Source organism: Ictidomys tridecemlineatus, chromosome 8, assembly GCF_052094955.1.
Source record: "Ictidomys tridecemlineatus isolate mIctTri1 chromosome 8, mIctTri1.hap1, whole genome shotgun sequence".
Taxonomy (NCBI): domain Eukaryota; kingdom Metazoa; phylum Chordata; class Mammalia; order Rodentia; family Sciuridae; genus Ictidomys; species Ictidomys tridecemlineatus.
The window spans coordinates 88,413,174-88,435,401 of record NC_135484.1 but is presented as its reverse complement, the minus strand read 5'-3'; the positions used below and the strand labels follow the sequence as shown (position 1 = coordinate 88,435,401).

The 22,228-nt window shown below is 35.3% G+C and overlaps 1 protein-coding gene across 4 annotated transcripts in view; it reads left to right on the top strand.

The window, feature by feature from the left end:
• Positions 1-22,228, top strand: part of Adgrb3 (adhesion G protein-coupled receptor B3) — a 666,855-nt gene that overhangs the window by 283,925 nt on the left and 360,702 nt on the right. For all 4 annotated transcript variants that reach the window (XM_040282896.2, XM_040282898.2, XM_021732558.3 and 1 more), the window contains 3 exons: positions 6,255-6,419; positions 6,968-7,132; positions 22,033-22,134. In XM_040282896.2, the coding sequence (XP_040138830.1) occupies positions 6,255-6,419; positions 6,968-7,132; positions 22,033-22,134 (432 nt within the window). The remainder of the gene's footprint in view (positions 1-6,254; positions 6,420-6,967; positions 7,133-22,032; positions 22,135-22,228) is intronic.

The following is a 22,228-nucleotide window of genomic DNA, read 5'->3' as shown; positions in this document are numbered from 1 at the left end:
TCCATTCCTTTGTGATTCAACCTTGATAAGGTGTATGCATGCAGGAATTTGTCCATTTCTTCTGGGTATCAAATTTGTTGGTGTATAGTTGTTCATAGTAATTTCTAATGATCCTTTGTATTTTTGTGCTGTTATAATGTTTATTGTAATGTCTACATTTTCTTCTCTAATTTTATTACTTTGAATCTTCTTTCTCATTTTCTTTGTTTAGCCAACTGTTTATATATTCCATTTATCTTTTCAAAGAACTGGCTATTTCATACCTCTTTTGTAATATTTTCTGTTTCTGCTCAGATATGTATTATTTCTTTTCTTTTACTAATTTTGTATTGTGTTTGTTCTTGTTTTTCTAGTTCCTTGATACATAATAACAGGTGGTTTACTTGAGTTTGGTTTTCTTTTTTCTTTCTTTCTTTTTTTTTTTTTTGATGTAAGTATCAATTGCTATAAACTTCCCTCTTAATAATTTTTTTAACTATTATAGCTTTTGGTATGCTTTCTCCATTTTCATGTTTCAAGAAATTTTTAAATTTTCTTCTTGATTTATTCCTTGATTCACTGGCTCAAGAGGAAGATGTTTAATTTCCATATATTTGTGTAATTTTCACAAGATTTCTTGTTATTGATTTCTAGCTTCATTACATTGTGATTAGAAAAAAATACTCAATATGATTTCAATTTTTAAAGATTTGAAACCTGTTTTGTGACCTATCTATGTATGATCTGTCCCTGAGAATGTTCCACATGTTGATAAGAAAACTGTGTATTAAGCAGCTGTTGGATACAATGTTCTGTAGATATTATTTATCCTTCTGATCTAGGGTACAATTTAGCTCTCAAGTTTCTTTATTGATATTCACCTGTATTATCTATCCATTGCACAAAGTGGGATATTAAAGTCCCATCATTACATTGGAGTTTCTCTCTTCTTTCAGGTCTATAATATTTGTTTCAGTTATTTGAGTTATCTGATATTGGGTGCATTAATATTTAGAATTATTTTCCCTTGCTCAGTTGACCCCTTTATCATTATATAATGACCTTTCTTGATTCTTTTTGCTGCTTTTGACTTAAACTCTCCTTATAATTTATAAATATGCCTATTGCTCCCAGGTGTGGTGGTCCATGCCTGTAATCCCAGTGGCTGGGAGGATGAAGAAGGAGGAAAGCAAATTCAAAGCAAACCTCAGAACTTCAGCAAGGCCATAAACAACTTAGTGAAATCCGGTCTCAAAATAAAAATACATGAATAAATAAAAAGGACTAGGGATGTGGCTCAGTGATTAAGCACTCCTGAGTTCAATTTCTGCTATCAAATGTGTGTGTGTGTGTGTGTGTGTGTGTGTGTGTGTATCTTTTGGATCCCATTTGCATGGAATATCTTATTGCATCTCTCAATTTCAGTCTATGCAAATGTTTAAAGACAAAGTGAATTACTTCAAATAGTGCATAACTATGTCTTTAAAATACAACATTTTTTAACAGTAGAGGCACAGTTTTAAACAATATAATATAATAATCCCTGTATTATATCTAAATGGCATTTCAAACAAAATATCATAAATATAGAATTTGGTTTCCAGGGCTTTATAACCCCTCAAACCACTGGTCTAATCCAGCACAATAAAAGGATCCACCCTTTATGTATTTGATTAAGTAGCATTCTCAACCTGACTCCACTCTTCTATACTTTATCACCAAATATATGGCTCCAAATCCATTAACTCTCACAGATTGATCCATTTCTTTCTACACCCAATGTTGCTATCACAATTCAAGCCACTGTTAGCCCTATCTGGACTATAATGTAGTTTCTTAGTGTCTCCAAACATTCTTGCCCCTATACAATTCATTTTTGATATGACAAAAATTAAGTTTGAAAATGTGAATTTATGACTTTCCTACTAAAATCCTATCATAGCTATACTTCTTCCTTGGTCACATTGCCAGAGAACCCTGAAGATCTGGCTTCTGCACACCATCTGAGCTCATCTCCTGCCTCTTTCTCCTTGTCATGATCTCCACAGGACTCAACCTTCTTTATTTTCTGGAGCACACACAATTTTGGGGACCTTACACCTTTGTACTTGGACAGAGCTTTCCACAAGACTTTGATTCAGACCCAGCTGTGGTACTGTCTCCTCAGAGAGGACTGGCAGAGCATTTTCCTATCACAGTACCCTCCTCACATTCTCTTCTTAACACCTCTAGCTGAGGCTTTTATGTGTTGATTTATTTATTTACATGATTATCATTGGTCTCTCACATATCTACCCAGAGTATATGTTTGTGAGGGCAGAGCTTAGTGGGTCTTTGTCACCACAGTCCTCCCAGGTCCAAGAAGACACAGCCTAAACTGTCAGTAAATCTTTATTAGTGCTTATGAGATTTCAGTAGGAGGAGGGGAGTGTTTAACACTGACATATCAGAGAACTCTTTCTGTGACAAAATACCAAGTTGTGAATCAGTTTTCAATAAGATTACAGTTTTAGAACAATAGTTTGAGGTTTGTTTTTGTTTTCTTTCAAATTTGTAGTAGGTTTGCAATTACCCTGGAAGGCCTCTCTTAGAAATATGGAGGGGTCAACTGAAAACATAGGACTGACACTGTATACGGGGGTAGGAGAAGGGGGGGGCATTGACTGTCTCTATTAGCTATGTGCCAAACCTGTGAGTAGGGTGGAAGGAGCTGCTCCCTCACCACTTTGGCTTCCCAGTTAAACATGATATAAAATAAAAAGCTCTTCATTCATGTCCTAGAATATCTACATGAGGGGCAATTAAAAAAAAGAACTGTAGATATGGAACATGGTAAATGTTTTTTATTCTCAAATATTTCAATATTTATCTCTGAAAGATAATGCATATTTCCTCCTTGGAAATTTTTAGATGTTCAAAACAGAACTTAATATCTACCTCCCTAAAATCTTACTACCCTCCATTTTTTTCTACTTAATAAAATGACCTTACTATATCCATCATCCAGGGGCTGAGGTCCTTAAAAGAAACATCTTAATTAATGAATTTTTAGAAAACTCCTAGGATATGACATGGGCAAGAACCTTAACAATAAAACCTGTCTAAGGGTACTAAAAGGAGTTTAATAATGTATATATAATGTCTCTTTCTTTTCTGATGTCTCAATTTTCTATTTTTCCAGTAACTTGTACTTGACACATTAAAGAAACACATATTGGACTTTTGCATTACATTTCATATTGGGTTTTCTCCTCTTGTGTTTTTTTTTCTATGTCCAAAAAGATACTTTGTCAATTCAGTTCACTCATAATAGTGCAGCTAATGTTCAATAAAGGACCTTCCAGTTCTCAGTGTAAAATAAAACAGCAAAAGAGTCCACTTGATACATCTTTGATGTCATTGTTATTTCTTTCCTGCAACTGACTTCATGAACAAAACCATTCACAACTTGGATGCATTTTTTTAAAAATTTTATGATAGTGTTTAACTTCAAATGTCCCTTGAGTTTCTATATTAACTCAATTTTGAACTTAAGCCAAAATATAGAATATGTACACTGTCAGAAAGGACTGAGCAACTAATATTGTAAATACATGAACATAAAGTCTTTAAATTGCTTTTTTAATTTTTACTTTTTTACTAATGATGAGGCAAAGTCACCCTTCAGAAGAAGTCTGATGAGGACAACATTTCAAAAACAGATGTTCTCATTCTTTCTAATCTCTTTTTAGTAAGGTCTTTTCTCATTCCTCAAGGAATTATAACTCCCTACCAACTTCTCTCCAGTGTCTGCATTTGATTTGCTCATTCCTGACTCCACATCTTCATAGCTAGAAAGACATATCCTCCTTTCTTTGCTGTGTGTAACTATTCATATTAAAACATACTTAAAAGTCACTTCAAATCTGAATATTTAAGGACAGCACACATTTCTTTCTTATAGTAACTTAGATTAGGCTGGCATCACCAAATTCATCTCTGTTCATTTTGCCTCCTCTAAAATGTGCATACTTGTGCATTCTTTTGCCAAACAGATTGTAAGGAACAAGATATAAGTCTTATTTTTATAAACCCTTCTCAGATTGCTTAGAATAGCGAGGGTTCATAATGCAAGCTCAATAAGTGTTATCTTTGAAAAGCCAAATTCTGAAATGAAAAATGCACTCATCTTTAAAGCCAAAATAGAAGGTAAGTGGATAATTTATAATGTCGTATTGATTCACTAAAATTTTCTCTTTTGTCCTGCAAATGTACTACATAGCCAATAAGATTATATCAGATACTTTTAATAAAGTGAGATGCTAAAATTACATGAATGGGATGATCAAATTGGAGTTTTGTAATTTTTAATCTCACAAAGGATTTATTAAGTATAGCAACATGTAAAGCTTGGAATTAGGTTGAAAGTACTTACTCATATTCTGCCAGACTTTCTCATTTGCTTGGATGTTCACAACAACATTGGCTTCTCTCAAAACTTTGGATTTATGGTGAATTCTCTTTCACTTACAATCAAATTGACTAAGAACCCTGGAATGATAGGGGAAAAGTAGTCACATGTGAGTGCATTATAACATGTATGCTAATTAAGTTATTTTAACCTGGTAAATATTTTTTGTTGTTGACTACTTTTTCCTCTTTTATTTTGTGGCATTTGCCTTTGTCAGTGCTCTCTCCTTTCTCTAAATTATTCAAATCTCACTATTCTAAGCCTAATATAATTACTCCCTAAACAGATGTGATCCATCCTGTGAAAGCCTAAATCCTTCATGTGCCTGTTAAGATGTTTTTGCCTTTGACCTTTTATTTGTTTATGTACATGCATAGTGTATTAAATTACAAAAATTTTGAGGTTGAGATTTATTTGCTTTTCTTCCTCTTTCCCTCATTAACACCTATCACAGTGTCTGATAAGACTAGTCAAGTTTAACAGTCCATATTAGATCCTAAGGATCAGATACAGATATCTGGAAGTGACTTGGATGCTTTCTTTGTTTTTGCTTTCAAGGCCAGTCCTTCAGGTATTCCTCTCACCTCTCCTCCCTAGCAGCTTTCTGATTTCCTCCAAACATTCCTTCATTACTGCCTCAGACCCTCCCTTATTTATCAGGTAACTTTTTCTCCACGCTGCACTAGATCAATGCCATCCTTCAATGGCTTCTTATTAATCTGATTATAACAACCCAGACTCATAACACAGCTGACAAGAGTCCTGCAGAATTTGGCCTCTGCTCTTTTACCATTGTCCTCTGCCACGTCTCTTTACCTGGCTCTCTAGATTCTGTTCACTATGGCCTCATTCCAGTTCCTGCAAGTGCCCATATTTCTGCTGCCTCAGACGTTTGTGTATCCTTTTGTAGAGAAACCATGCCGCCGAAGTATTTTCTCACTGTTCTTCAGGGCTTGCCTGAAACCTCAGTTTGTCAAGGAAAACTTCCTAGTCCTTCTCTCATAGTGCTCTAAAATCAAGCTTTGCAACAAACTATTATCAGTGATTTATTTAGTAGGCATTTAATGGTTTATTTTTAAGAGATTCCTCTCTAAAATATGAGCTCTTGATGCATTGGTTAGTATTTATTTATTTTTCACCTTTGATACTCTAAGTTCAGGCTCAAGACCTTGTATTTTTGAGTGATCAATAGTTTTGAAGAAATAAGTGAATCAAAAGAGATACTAGTGCCGGTAAATAGTTGGAGCTGGAGAATATTATGGTAAGCAAAATAAGCCAATCTCAAAAAACCCAAGGCCAAATCTTTTCTCTGATATGAAGATGCTAATTCACAATAAGGGGAGGGTGGGTGGAAAGAACAGAGTTACTTTAGGTAGGTACAGGGGCGTAAAGGGAGGGGAGGGGATATGGAGATAAGAAGGATAGTAGAATGAATCAGAAATTATTACCTTATGTGCATATATGACTGCATGACCAATGTGATTCTACAACATGTAAAATCAGAAAAATGAAAAATTATACTCCATTTATGTATGATATATCAAAGTGCATACATGTATTCTAGTGTCATGTACAATTAATCAGAGCAAATTTTTTGAAATTTTTAAAAAGAGATACTGGGGATACATAAAAGAAAATATAAGTGAAAAAGTAATAATAGTTTTGGGGGTAATAGTGAAATCTTATGTTAGTGTGACCTTCCATTGCATTCCCTGAGAATTCACTGGTGGGGATTCATTGTTCAGGTTAGTTTTACTGTGTGCTTTCTGTACAGACTTCCCAATAGGGAGATCTCCTCACAATGTCTCTCTTTCTGCTTTGATAGTTGATGGACAGTGGCAGGAGTGGAGTTCATGGAGCCAGTGCTCAGTGACATGCTCAAATGGGACCCAGCAGAGAAGCCGGCAGTGCACTGCAGCTGCTCATGGGGGCTCTGAATGCAGAGGGCCATGGGCAGAAAGCAGAGAGTGCTATAACCCTGAGTGTACAGGTAAGTAAGTCCTGCATCTAATGAATGCCTGCCATTCATAGAACCAGGCGGGGGGACTATAGCTTGGTGTTAGAATATTTGCCTAACTTAGGTGAGGCCCCAAGCGTAATCCACATCACCATGAAAAATAAAATAAGTAAGTGAATAAAATAAAACCTGACAGAGCCATGCCAGACAATCATGGAATGATATTTTTATATTCCTAATAAATGAAGCCAGTATATCAGAGTTTATTCTACTAAATACCATGTTAGTAAAGTGACAAATTCAGGAGACTGAATACCAAGTAATTTAACAAAGTTTAGCACTGAACTGACACTTTTACAAGTAAGTGTGTCTAACTCCTCAGACACCAAAAGTCAGACACACTAATATAATCATTTGCTAATTACAATCAACTGTATTTGGCCAGTAAGTCAAATATTTGACTAGTTTATTCATGGTGGAGATTAATAAAAATTCAAGGGACTGGAATGTTCTGAGATATGCAGATTCCTAAATCAGTGTGTGGTAGAGCACTGACATTGACCTTGACACATTTCTTTTAGCCAACGGTCAGTGGAATCAGTGGGGCCATTGGAGTGGATGTTCTAAATCCTGTGATGGAGGTTGGGAAAGAAGAATAAGGACTTGTCAGGGTGCAGCAATCACAGGACAGCAATGTGAAGGAACAGGCGAAGAAGTGAGACGATGCAGTGAACAGCGATGCCCTGGTAAGAATGAACAGAAATGATCCCAATGGAAACAGTTTGCAACCTGAAATTTACAAAAGATTGAAAATAATGCCATTAGTCAAGGACAGTACTTCCTCAGTTTAAAGACTGCTAATGATAACCTGGCAATTTACATTTTCTCTGTTATATGGGAAATCCCTCCAGAGGTGTCATAGAATAATTTTATTGGTTTTAAGTGATTTGTTGCAAAATGACATTGAAAAATACGGTAATAAAAATGTACCCATATGGAAGACCATGATTTAAATTAGTTTATATCTTTCTACCATTTTATGAAATGTTCCTTTACTGAGAACACAAAGCAAGTTGCCTTATAGTTTATATACCAGAAATAAGAAGATATGTTAAATAGTTCAGTGAGAAGCTAAAGAGATGATGTTGAAATTCAGACATTTTATGTGCTATTGCTGATAAACCTCATTTTGATGGATGCCATTGATCATCTCTGTGACTACCCCTTTCTCCAATTTCCACTGTACAAAGAAATTCCTATGAGAAAAATATTCTAAAATGAAAGCATAAAGTCTAAATTACCAGTGAAAGAGTTGAAGTGCTACTACATTAGAATATTTTTCCATTTAAGCACAGAAAAGGATGAAGGTCAGAACTTTTCCATATTATAAAGCATATGTTTTTAAAGATTACATAAAGAAAGATTTCTGCCAGGCATAGTGGTGCATGTCTATAATCCCAGTGGCTCAGGAGTCTAAGGCAGGAGAATTGCAAGTTCAAAGCAGCATCAGCAGTTTAAGGAGACCCTGTCTCAAAATTAAAGATAAAAAGTGCTAGGGTTGTGGCTCAGTGGTTGAGTGCTTCTGGGTTAAATCCTCAGTGCCACCTTGCAAAAAGAGATCGAGAGAGAGAGAGAGATTTCTTCCAAATCACATGTTCATTCAATAAAATATTATTGGCATATTGAAAACTCAGTAAATATAATTTATAGGATGATGCCATCAGCAAAATTATTATAAGCACACTTAAAATGTGATATGATGAAATTTTAAAATTTGACAGTGCTTCACAGTGAGGTATACAGGAAAAGGCTGAACTTAGAGAATCTGAATCTCTTATTCTATTGGTAGCCAGTCCCTGTGGGGAGGCTATCTGTCTCCCCTGCTATACAGATACTGAAAATATAGTGAGTACAACTAGTTGCAGATCTCTTCAGTTCAGAAACCTATGAATTTCTGTCTCTATCGAACATGACTGCATCTGTTTATAAAAACCACAGTACTCTCAGAGATATCTAGGGGTCAAAACTTTCTTTTCTTCATAATTAGACTTCTAAACATTTCTCACAATTCAACACCAAGAATACTAACAGGAACTAAACTTTAAGAGCAGCAATTTGAGAAGAGGGGAGGGGAGGGGAGGGGAGGGGGGATAGTAGAGGATAGGATAGAGAGCAGAATACATCAGACGCTAGAATGGCAATATGTAAATCAATGGAAATGTAACTGATGTTATTCAGCAATCTGTATACGGGGTAAAAATGGGAGTTCATAACCCTTCTGAATCAAACTGTGAAATATGATATATCAAGAAAGATGTAATGTTTTGAACAACCAACAATAAAAAAAAAAAGAAAAAAAAAGAGCAGCAATTTGTCAGTAGGTTTTCTTTGGGATTAAGATCAGTGTTTTTTTTTTTTTAATTCTAAAGCCTTATGAATTCAGAATGATAAGAAGTAAACAGCATGCAGCATTTTGATGTGAAGGATACCTACACAGTTTAGCACTGTGAAATGACTCCCATGCTGCCTGGAAATAAAGAAGCATTCAACAAAAACTTTAAGTTCACCTAGGGACAAATTTCATTAGACAATAAAGCATGATTAAACAATACTCATGTAGTATTTGAAGTTATCTTAACCAGTCTTAGCATACTACAGTTCTTAACAGGTCTTTTAAAACTGTCTTTCATCTGTATGTATCTAGGTAAGATGGTTCTGGTGCAATCGAATTTACCAAGATTGCCACCTGCTGTTTGGAAAACATTTTACAAATCTGTTTACAAGAAAAATACTGTACTGTATTGCCTTAGTTTATTTGTTGGCTTTTGTGATTTAAGGCAAGTTGAAAAATAATCACATAAAATTAAAAATACCTTTTATATTACATCATACATTTTGGAGTATTATTAACATTTTCATTTTACTCTTTTGGATAATATATGAAAGGAACAACAAATTATTTACAAGTATGTAGTTACATAATTAAAATAAATTCTTGAATCAGGTAAATAATTAACAAATTACTGCTTCACAGGGACAAATATATATTTATATATACACATACATGAACACATATGCACACACATGCAGGTATATACATTAGGCCTTTGAATACATCCTGATCTGATACTTCTATATAAACACAAATTACATTGTCTCTCAAAAGCTTTATATGACTTCTAACTTCAAAAATGCATTTCACTATAGAGAATATAAAATGTTTTATCAAAAGAGTTTGTTTATATTTATCTAACTTTTTCATGTGCAGTAATATTATTTTAGTAAGACAACAGTTTTTCTAAGTTTTCCACAGTAGACTTGATCTATAAATGAGATCCTAATCCTCCTTGATTTCTTCTATGGTCACTGTATCATTTTTGTAAGTAGGACCTTAATATTCTCAATTCCAATCATTTTATAAGTGCACAATTGCACATAGACAATATTAACGGAGAAAACTTTCAAATTACCAAAACATTTACTAAGGCATTTTTCCTCTTTTCATCAATAACAAAGCCTCAACAAATGTTCCTTTTAGAACAATAAGTTTTTTGTACTTGAATATTTCTTCAGATACCTGGGCAAAACTGCTATTTATTTTTATGCTTCACTTAATCTGAAAGCAAAACAAATTAATCAAGTGTGCAAGGAGACCCTCTGTAGTCAGGAAGGAGATATAATACCCTTACATCTTTGTCTAGATAAGCAGTGAAAATAATAATTAATCATCTGGACTTAATTAGAAGCTGCTGTAATGTCTACTAAAGGTAGACAATAAAAATATTTACACATCAGTATTAGGATTTTTCTTTAAGGGTAAATGGATAACCTAAAGATTTTTACAAACATCATAACCAAGAATAAGATTTTTCTATTGTCATCATAAGAAATTTTAGGGATGGAAATTTTATTTTTATAAACACTAGTAGTTGGGAAATAGAATAACTACAGGGAAGATAATTAAGGGTTTCAATTTTTAAATTGGTCAAATTTGCCAAATAATAATCTTTTTTACCTCACTGTCATTGTACACCTTCAGACTCTGAGGAGTAAAATGTAGGATGGTAGTAGTTTTCTCTAGTTTTGTTGTGATATTTTTCATTTCTTTTTTCCAATAATTTCCTGGATACTATTATTTAGCAAGCAAATATTATAGCTGGTTTAGCCTCTGTTAACTTTTTGGTTTCTTGGGGACATTCTTACTCACTTTCTCAGGGCAATAGCTCACTATTTCTACAACTCTATTTCCAGGTTCCATTACTCTTTTAGTCATTAATTACTGAGTAGAAATCTACCATTTTCAGGAAGATATTACACTTAAATATATAAATAAAACCTCCTTCTTGGAATGACAGTTGCTTTGTCTGAAAACGTTAAGCGAAACTTGCAGGCTGAGTGTGCTCAGAAAAACTTGTGAAGCAAATTAGCCTATATCATAAGTGTACATAGAAATAGTATCTTGGGTCACAGATGCAGCAATTTGGGGGATATTTCTGAATATTCATACCAAAGGAGGACAGTAATGTTGGTAGCACAAAACCTTTCTAGAACATTGGTATTCATTTATATTAGAATTTGGCAACCTGCAATATAATGTATGTAAGCTCCCCCAACACACCCAATCCTCCACTTTGTAGAAATGTCATTCTGGGATTGACCATTCTTTATCTCTGTAAAGTTGCTTTGCAACAATACAGTTTCTCCTCCAAATACCAAAAGAAACTTCATTTAATTTCTGAATAATTTTCTTTGAACTTCAGTAGGAGGAATCACAAAACTTGCTCACTTTATGCCCCCTTGTTTTTCTTCTATTGCCCACTCTCATTTTCCAAAGCTATGTTTTTTGAACCTTAGTATACTTAAACATCACCCTGAAAGGTTGTTGAAATGCAGACTCCTAAGATGGACTTCCACAGACTGATTCAGCAGGTCTGGGTGAATTTGAGAATTTGCATTTTTAATAAAATGTCAAATATTATTGAGGATGCTGGTCTGCTTATCATCCTTTGGGGTGCAATGATCTGTTTTAGTAAAAAAAATAGTAGTAATAATAATAATAATAATGTGAAAACTAACAGAGAAATGAAATGCAATCCTCCATCTCACCTCTCTTGGTTAGAGATTGCAAAGTTCTATTTTATTCATGCTTCTGTTTTATTCATTCTTACTCAACAAGATTGCAAAGTTCTATTTTATTCATGCTTCTTCAGAAATGATGAGGGATTTTTTAATGTAATATGTTGATAATGAAAATACAAACAATCCATTTTAAGTTTTTTCAGCTAACTCATTTCAACCAAAATAAGATCTCTTCACAGCAGTCATAAAAAGAAAAGTAGGACAGTTAATTAGTTGTGTGGGCAAAGATGGTTTAGTCCTTATCCAACTCTCAGTTCTCCAGTCCTCATTTTTCCTGTTCCATGAAGAAGCAGGAAAAACAACTTAAGTATTATTTGAACAGGTTTGATAAAAAACTGTGCAATGCCAGGACACAGATCTTCTTATCCCCAGCACCTCTCTTCCTGAGCAGGAGTATATTTTTGCTGCCTCTTATTCCCCAAGGCTATTAGCTACTGTATACACATATAAGTGAGTGTGAGCAAGGTGTCAGGGAAGAAGACAGCATCTTAGCTCACATTGACTTATTTTCTCCCCAGGTCCCACTTAGTGGGGTGGTAGATGAATTACTTCCAGTACAATTATTTTGTCTTTGGTAGAGATAAGTTTAATATGTTTGGCAAATTAGACCCTTCAAAACGCCGGTGTAGTACTCCATTTTAAGGCTAAATGTAATCACTATTAGAAATCCAGATATGTGAGTATAAAATTTGCATTTTCTTATTGAAAGAGAAAAAAATGCTACTCTATGTTAAAATTGCACACAGGTTGACATCTGCTTTGCCTTTTCCTTTTAAACTACTATTGGTTCATCACAAACAGTGCTTTTAAAAGCTCCTATTCCATTGGAATTTCTGATTTTTTTGATGTCACATGGTATCTGTATATTTTACAGGGAATTATGCTATTATAGGTTGAGTTCTTCATAAGGTTAAAGCAAGTATTTTCACTGAATATTTTTGGACATAACAAATAATGTCATACTTTAAAGTTCACATCAATCACCTAAAACTAAACACTAGGTTCAGTGTTTAACAGTAGGTGGCACTAGAAATTGAATTCTTTCTTCTTAAATGTTCTATTTGTTTTTACCATGTCACTTCTAAAAAGCATGTAAATTAATTAGAACTTGAAGATAACCCTATGTGAGAGAGACCACCTGTTGTTTAATAAATATTTAAAATAGTGTCCGATCCTCCCACAAAAGCATGGGTTTTATTATATAGTTCACTCAACAGTTCTAGGGAAAAAAAATCAACTGAATTTTATAGGCAGAATTAAGGAAAAATCACTGAGGTCTAAAAGAATCAATATCTATATCAAATAGTAATTTATGTCCCTTTTCAAACCTGTTTCTATGGAGACTTTTATTATCATAATTTTTCTTACAGATTGCTCATCAGATGAGACTTTGACAGAAGCCCATAGCTTCTGTCATGGTAGAAACTTAAAAGGCAATTTGTTGTAATCTTATATTACCCTACTTTGTCTAATATAGAAATATTTGGCAACATGCTGAGCATTCTCAAATCAAACAGTAGAGAAATACTTATTTTTTTTTTTGTTTCTTTCTTCTATCTCCAGTTGCTTTGTAATAAAAATAAACACAAATTTTAGGCACGATTTAATCATTATTTTTAAAATAAGGGAATTAAAGTTAATCTTTAAAATTACTAAAATTGATTAATACAACTCCCTTTTGGGGTCAATGCTTACTTACTAACATTACTTTTAATAATAAACTGAAATTTATTTAAACTACTTTTTTGCGGTTATAATTTGTAATATGATACTTCTTTCCTTAGAAATGAATGAAGGAAATGCTGGAGGTAGGAAAAATGTCAAACTTCTATAACAAGTTATTCAGTTTCCCCATATCTTAGCTCCACTAACCCTTTTAGGTCAGAGCTCCTTGAGGCAGTCTCACCCCGTAACCAGCCTTGGCCCTAGTTGTGTCCAAATAATGATCCTAAAGACCTCAGTGCAGCTGGCCTGACAGGAGGCTGTGGCCAGGTGGCTCAAGTCTCAAGTAGCCTTGCCTTTCATGCCAATGTGCCTCCAAGTCATCACTTTCTACATGTGCTAAGATTAGAGAAGGCTAAAAAGGACTCTTATCCTCAGCTTTTCCTAAAATAATATAAAAAGGCAAGTAAAATTTTCCAGCAAAGTCTAGAATGCACTTCAATGTTAAAAAGCCTAATAAAAACTTGGTAAAGAATTATTTAGTTATTCTTCAAAATTGAAGTTAGCCATTGTTCAGTTAAATTAGTTAACAGCTTGAAACTAGAGTGATCATATCTACTAAGCTGAAATGTAGGATTAAATGATAAAATGCAGAATTTGCTTGGGAGTGTGTACATAAAACATGATCCAGACCAGTACTCACATAGTCAATCTGTAACACACAGTTTGCTGATAAAATTAAAGTTTGTCGTTTCTGTCTTCGAGACTTAACAACAATTTTTTTGTGAAATATATGAATAACTTATTTATCATAGATCAACAACAACATAAGTACCCCTATGCTTAGGGACAATGTCTACTCTGAAAATGGGTCTTGTTTGTGTCTGCAAGCCATCACCTCCCAGCTATAACCTTAGGCTACATAGTTCTCTCTACCTTGGTTTCCTCATGTTTAAAATATATTCTATTCACCGAGGGAGGTTACTATGAGAATTTGATAAATTAAAATATGAAATTCACTTAGAAGAATAATTCCTAGTGAAACATACAGATTGCTGATACAATTGTATGCTTGAGATAGCTAAAACCTTTTCTTTTGTGAGGCACAGTGTTATGAAACACTTCATAAATACTCTTTTTTTCTCTCAGGCCTTGACAGCGCATGAATTCTTTACCTGAGTAGGTTCCACCTTTGAATTTAGAGCTGTAAACCATGTGAGCACAGATACTGGATCTATCTCATTTACCTCTGCATCCCCCAAACTGAGAATTCACAAAACATAATAATTCATGATTTGCCAGCAAGTAAAAATTGAAATGTGGGGTCACGAGTAGTGCATGTTTTCCTTTTATTTTTTTTCTGCATGCCAACTCTATACTTTTGAATCAATTTCTGTTTAATGCTGAAATTCTAGCATATGAGGTGAAAACTAATTTTCCACATCAAATTGATTTAAACCCTGTATAATTTCTGCTATTTTTAAGAGACAGAAAATCAGTTTGAATAGACAGATTAACAGCTAATCACTAGGTAATTGCTACCTTATTTTAAGGGAGCATGCTAACTACAAACTTGTGACTTCAAGTACAGTTGTATCTTACAAATGAGTTTTTGTATCTTTGTGCTAGTGATAGCAAACAGTGGGATGTTTCAGCTGATGCACAAGAGTTGCTCTTCCATTTTTCTAAGGCATAAAAATGCAGGAGTCCTTCATATTGCTGCATGATAATATGTTTTTATTTTGAGCACAGAGAGAGGCTTAAGCTAGTTATCTATTTTCTAATTTACAAAATACACATAAGTAGCATTAAGCATACACAAAAAAATTAACACAAATCTCTATCTCTAACATGTTTTTCTCTTGAGCTTTGGTTCCATATAGCAACTGAGTTTTGGATAGTATTTAAATGGGCTCAAATATTACAAATGCAAACTATTTTCAGCATCTCTTTCCCAAGCCATCTCTGCTTCACATACTGTAGCTCAAGATGAAGCACACTGGATGTCCCTCCTGGAGTCCTCTTATTTCTCCATTTTCCTTCCCTCTTGCACCCATCAGCCATGAAGTTGAGTACAGTCTACTTCCTAAACAGATTTAGAATCCACCTACTTCCTACTGCCATTTCCTGTGATTCTTTCCCCCCTCCCTTTGTACATTATTTAGATTGTCCCAGGTCTCTTAGTCTGAGGTCTCATGTTCCTTCAATCCACTCTGCAAACTGCAATCGTAACTTGTAAAAACATAATTTCCTTTCTTAAAGTACATTCAAAATTCTTGGCTACCCATCATTTATAAGCCCTCCCTCTCCTGCAACTACCCACCTTCTGCTCATCCCCAACTTTGCACTCTGTCCATTCTGAAACAGCCCAATTTATTGAATGTTCCTATTCTCTTTGCCTCTGGGTCTTCCCATAAATGGTTCACATGGAAGACTTTCCCATTCCTCCTTGCAGAAGTCCTGTTTATCTTTTTTATCTCAACTTGGACAACCTTTCTAGAAATCCGTTGCTCACATATTCCTCCCTACAGTACTTCTAGAGTCACCAGACCACAATGAACATCCTGTTGAACTTTAATTTCTCATATTATTTTCTTCCTGATCATTTCTTAGTAGTTGAGAGACCCTGACAATTCTTATTCATCCTTTATATGGAAAGTATTCTAAAGGAGGACTAGGATATAATGGAAACTAAATATTTGTAGAATGAACAAATTCTGTAAGTGGCACCGAAGAACCCAGGAAGATCCCCACTACTCGAGATGTATGAACATAAGATAGAAGAAAATAAATTCTTATTTTAGTGTCTAGGCTCTTTTGCTTCTGGTAAGCGCATAAGCAGACTTGTTTTATTTACTAATTTTTTTAAGATATAATCTTCAAAGAATGCCAAAATCACCTTTGATCAAATATTTAAAGCAGCTGTGGGATTTGACATCCATACTGAAAAGTTGTAAATCCTGGACCAATTTGCAACTTTTAAATCGATGAGTCCCCTTTTTTATCATTTGTGTACTGGGTTTCTGTCTTCAAGAAGCACAGTGCAGCTGAGGCTTTGTGAATTTATAGTAGAGCAAAACATAAAGTTTGTCAGCCTCCCTAGACTTAGAAAATTATTGGTTTGGTTGGTTTTGTTTGATTATAGGTAGATCAAACAGATAGTCAATAAGTTAGTAATTGAGTAGTGTGAATGGACCCAAGAGAACTAGTGCTTATGCAGCTTCTTTCATACCTAGAGTTGGCATACTGTAGGTCACATCAGAAGGTCCTAAAAAGGGGCACATTGGCTCTTACTAAATTAGATATAACCCTCCAAGGTCAAATTTTCCAATATCTGATACCCTAGAAATCTCTTTAACTTTTAGTGTGATTATAACAGCTAATCTCTGTCTCTTTCTACTTTTAATTGGGATGACTTGTGCCTGGCCATTTTCCATAGAGACACACACACACACACACACACACACACACACACACACACTCTCAGTATTGTGCAGAGTCATCTTATTTCTCTGTGATCTTTAGAATCAGCATAATTGAAAAATAGATTGTCTAGCCAGAGGAGATCAACAAATGAATAACCTATAAAAAAAATGTAGATATAACAAGGTGACAGACACATGCTCTGGAGAACAACAGAGCTAAGGAAAGGACAGGAGTGTGGAAGGGTGGGTCAGCAAATCACTGAAATTGTGAGATTTGAGTTAAGATAAAAGGTGGTGAATATATGAGCCATGGAGATATTTAAGGACAAGGAGGAGGGATATGCTGGGTGGAAAGAACAGGTGGACACATTCTGAGGCACCAGCTCAACCAGAGTATTGGAGAAGGAGCCAGCCAGGAGGCCAGTGTGGCTGAGGAGGTAGTGAGAGGGCAGAGGGAAGGAACACAGCCAAAGGGAATCAGATTGCAGGACCTTGTAACAGGCCAGTTTAAGCATTAAACATATTTCCTTACATGAAAAAAACGACATTTTATCTTTCCACAAGTAGTGTGCCCTTTAAAAAATCAAGCAGTGACCCATATTTCCCAGCAGATTGTTATTACTACTGCAACCTTGATTTTGAACCTCATCAGTTTGAGCTGCAGGCCCAGTAAACATTCACCCTGTTGGCCCACCACTGCCATCTAGTGGCTAACATCTACAATGACCAGATATTCTGACCACAGTGGACAGGGAGGAGGGGCACAGAGGGAATGAATGCCTTTTGCCAGAGCATAAAGTGTGAAAGCTTTCTGACTCCACTCCAGGGAAATGAAGAAGTTCAGTGTACAGATTACTTTTTCATTGGTTTATATCAAGACTAAATCAGGAAATACTAGAAGCTGTAGCAACAGGTTTTATGAAATGTATTTCAGATTTCATCAGTAGAACTGAAGAAAATTTGAGTTTGAAAGCATTGAACACTAGAAAGACAGTGCAAGTTTTGTGAAAGTAAAAAATTATAAATCAAAAGATGATGAGAAGGATAACAAAGAGAGATGCATAGAGGGAACAAACAGTAATCAAGTGTAACTATAATAATAGATAAAAACTGTCATGTCAGTAAAAACAGACTAGTCATTTTATATAGAATTTGATTATTTTATAAACTATTCATGATGTATTTTGTGAACTTTAATACTTATTCTAATTTTCCATTTTAAAATATCCCATAAGAGTTTTTGAATGAATTTACAGAAATAGTTATCATCTATTATAGCAACATCCAAAGTAGTGACCATTTAAATTTAATTTACATTAATAATTAAAGTTAAATGAAATTTTAAATTCTGTCCTCAGCCCCACTGAGCGCATTTTAGCAACTGAACCATATTTGGCTAATGGCTACTAGGTTTAACAGTGAAAATAGATTTCCATCATTTTGCAAAATCCATCATGTAGGCTGTGTATTAAAGATAAATTGGAATTATACTTTCAAAAATGGGAGGAGAAAGCATTTTAAGCAGAACACACAGCATTTGCACAGACAAAGAAGAATGAGTTAGTGTGAAATATTTAGGAAATAACCAGTCATTCTTTGTGACAGATGTACATGTGAATGAGCAGGAGGCATCCAAGGTTCAGGTGTACTAGAAGGGTCTTTGATTACAAAGGGCACAGTTAACTTTGCTCTGTGAGGACTGGGGACCCATGGCAATAAGGGGCAAAGTTAATCTTCATTTTAGAGATGACTGTTACAAGGCATAAAAATTGGTTTAAGGGGAAAGGTACTGGGGAATAGCATCACTTGACACCCATTCCATTAGCTCAGGAAGCAGGCACCATCCTAGACCTCTCTGTTGCCTTCATTCCCCATATCATTTAGCCAACAGGCCAAACTTATCTTGTATCCACCTATTTTTTCCATCTTTAGTCTAGCCATCCTTCCTAAAGGGATAACTGTGGTCTTGCATTAACCTCCTCAATGGTCTAACTGTGGTCTAGCCTTTCTAGTCTGCCTAAACAAGGCAAACCAATCTTCTTAAAATTAAAAATTGATCTGAGCCTGTCTCTGCAGAGCATGACATCACATTTCTCCTCATTCTTTTCCTTCCAGTCACTTCAGCCTGAATGCCTCAAGCCCTACCCTGCTGCAAGGCACTTTCATGTAATGTTCCCTTTGCCAAGAGCACTGAATGCATCTCATACTGCCAGTCTCAAGTGTCACTTCTTCCAGGAAGACTCTCAGATTTTAGATGAAAACAGCACCCTAGAGTTAATGTTTGAAGTATTTATAATAATTGTATTGAATTACAATTATATTGCATAGTTACAAAAAGTAATTGTGTGTGTGGTGTGTGTGTGTGTGTGTGTGTGTGTGTGTGTGTGTGTTTTACCTCTGTTTTCTCCCTTTGCCTGAGAGAACCACAGGCAGAGACTATTTTTCTAATGTATCCCTGGTTCTTTCTATAGCAGGGCCCAGCACAGGTTAGTAAATGCATGAATTTACCAATGAACTTGTTCCCTAATTCACACAGGATAGGATGGATGCCTGGGTGAATGGTGGAAGTAGAATTGTGGAAGATTAAGAGGAGAAGGATGAGTAGAAGATGCATCTGATGTTTTTAGTTTCAGGGACATGTTTGGCATATTACTGGCAGAGTTAGGAAATACAGGGAGCGAAAATAAGCAGCAGTGTGGGGGAAAATTGTGAGAATTGAAGTGTGGACAGATTGCCTTTGAGTTTTCTGTGGAATATTCAACTAAAAATGCCATTTACCAGTTGTCTCTGCCAATCTAAAACTCAAGAAAGACATTCAAACCAAAGAAACACATAGTTGTCTCCAATTCATAGCTGGAGTTAGAAGAATGACGACAGTATAACACAAGCAAAAGTTTGAGTTAAAAGTCAACGGATTTCATTCTTACTGCTGCTCTGACATTTTGCAAACTTTTCCTCTTTTCCCAGCTTTCCTCCCCTTCAGTGACATTAATATAAGCACCATCTATTTCCATGGCAGTGACTTCCCTCACCACTGCCACACCTCTGGGTTTTGCCTTTTCTTCCTGATACTGTCACCTGTCCTCTTAGGAGACACCTCCAGTTGGGAGGAGACTGGTGGGGCAGCAGAGTCCAGAATAGGAGCATATGCTCTCCATGCTGTGGGGGACAGATGGAGCAGGCAGTGAAGTGTCCCCCAGCCTGCTTGTGGGAGCGTCTGGTTATGGATGCTTGGCTGGTGATGGCTGCTATATTCCTTAATTTATTCTTCTCCTGTTTCCTGAGATAACTGTGGAAGAGAATTCTTTATGGAGGCTTCCTTTACTCTTACTTGAGCTAAATTATGTTATGTGTGTGTAATATATTTTGCTGCTTTTTAGTTTTGATTTGTGATGACTCTACTTCTACCCATCACCACTGTCCCAGTCCAGCCTTAATGAAAATTCTTCTTGGATCCCAAGAAGGGTCCTTTAACAGTGTCAGAATAGCAGCCTTGGATGCACGGAAAAGACCAGGAAAGCATGGTTAACTCCCAAAGGGAGTGAGAACTAGGCATCCTCACCAAGCCACTCCTCCCTACTCAGTGCCCCCCAACTGCACTGATATTCTTGTCTGGATTTAATATGTAATAAAAAATAATGTTTCAAATTTGAAAAGGAAAAATGTCAATTCTCCTTCTGTGCTTCTGTTTTTTTTCACATGGGTAAATAAGACTAATAGTCATCTCGAGATCCTAGGTAGTTGGGGAAGATTGAGTCTGGGTATGAAAGACTGTAAAAGACTCAATGAATGTTAATAGGATTAATATTATTAATGATGGAAATTATCCAAGTAAAGCATTTAACTTAAGGGAAAGTGGAAGTATGAATCATTCTGCAAAGGATACAAGGACTAAGAAAGGAAAATGTACACAAGAAAATGGCCTGAGTATCTGATGGAGGCCTAAGAGAGAATGATTTTCTAAGGACCTGAGGAAAATATTTTTGAGAAAGAAAAAGTCAAAGGTGCTCCAGGGAAGGTTCAGTGAGTAAAGATTGAGGTGAGTGTGGTAGGCCTGATGGGCATCACTAGTGAGGAGAAGACAGCTTATGAAACAAACTGGGGCTGATGTAGGTTGCCTACTAACCTATCTGCCAAGCAAAGCTTCCGTGTGTTGGAGTCAAGTCACCAGTGTGTTTTCATCAGAACTCAGAGTAAATCAGGGGAAGGATACTTTCTTGAACAACTCAAAGTAACAAGGAAAACACTTGGAAAGTCAGAAGGAAGGCTATTGAGGAATTGGAATTCTGGGGTTCAGCCCTGCTGATAACCTCCACCAGCTCCCTCACCTTGGGTGAGTCTCATTTTGGCTTTGGCATTCTCATCTATGAAGGAAATGAAATAGGTGACCTTTGATGATACTTTCAACTTTAATATTGCTCGCTTGTTTAAATCATTCAGCCTGTCTTAGGTCATTACAAAAAAACTGCAATTTCAATACTTAATGCATCCAGTTGCATTTTTTCACCTACTAATAGTTATAAATTAAATTACAGAATTCACAAATTCTGAAGTACAATTGGATCAGTAGAATTTTTATTGTCATGGATTAAATAAGACACTATTTCCAAAGGAAGACATTTCTCCCAGGAAGTCACAGGCATATATTTATTTAGGGACTTTAGTAGTAATAGTGGTAGTGGTTATTATAGTAGTTGTGGTACTGGGAATTGAACCCAGGGCATTGCACATTCTGGACAACCACTCTGCCACTAAGCTATGTCCCCGGCCCTACTTATTGTTTCTTAGGTCCTCATTTATCAAGGTATTTATATAAATATTATAAATCATCATTTCATGATTTGGGTTTTTTTCCCATTATAATCTATTTGTTATAGATCTGTTCTTAAAATTCCTTTTAACTTTCTTATTCTATAATTATTTAAAATTTCAAACATAATTAAAAAATCAAATTGATTTATTCTTATAAAAGCACAACTGGTATTTTTTGTTCTTGGATGAAGAAATAAAAACATATTTTTGAACTTTATGTTAATTGATTCTTAACACTTATTAATAATTCTAATATGGCTTTTGGTATATTGTAAATCACTTTATTGTATAACATCCTAAAATATTATAAAAAATTGGAAAGATTTTTTTTTTCATTCTTGAATGTGTTCAATTTGGAGATAAACCCAAGTGACTTTTTCATAAAAGCCTACACAGTAAGAAATTTCAAAGGAAGCATGAAGATTTTGTAGATAGTGAAATAAAACCTGGTGATTTTTTGTTTATGTCTCTAACATTTCAGAAAACAATCTACTTTAACGAACATGAAAGAGGTGCACAGTGAGAGAGATGCATTTGAGGATTGTTTATTGCCAATATTAAAAAAATAAACATTGCTGACATTCAAGGCCCTCTGTTTTAAATTGCAGCACCTTATGAAATATGCCCAGAGGATTATCTGATGTCGATGGTGTGGAAAAGGACTCCAGCAGGCGATTTGGCATTCAATCAATGCCCACTGAATGCCACAGGTACAGTAAGATGACCCGCCCAAATCCAAATGAAGATTGCTATCCAACAACAGCATGCTGTGCTTGCTTATGAAGTCATGCTTTTGTCTTGTAT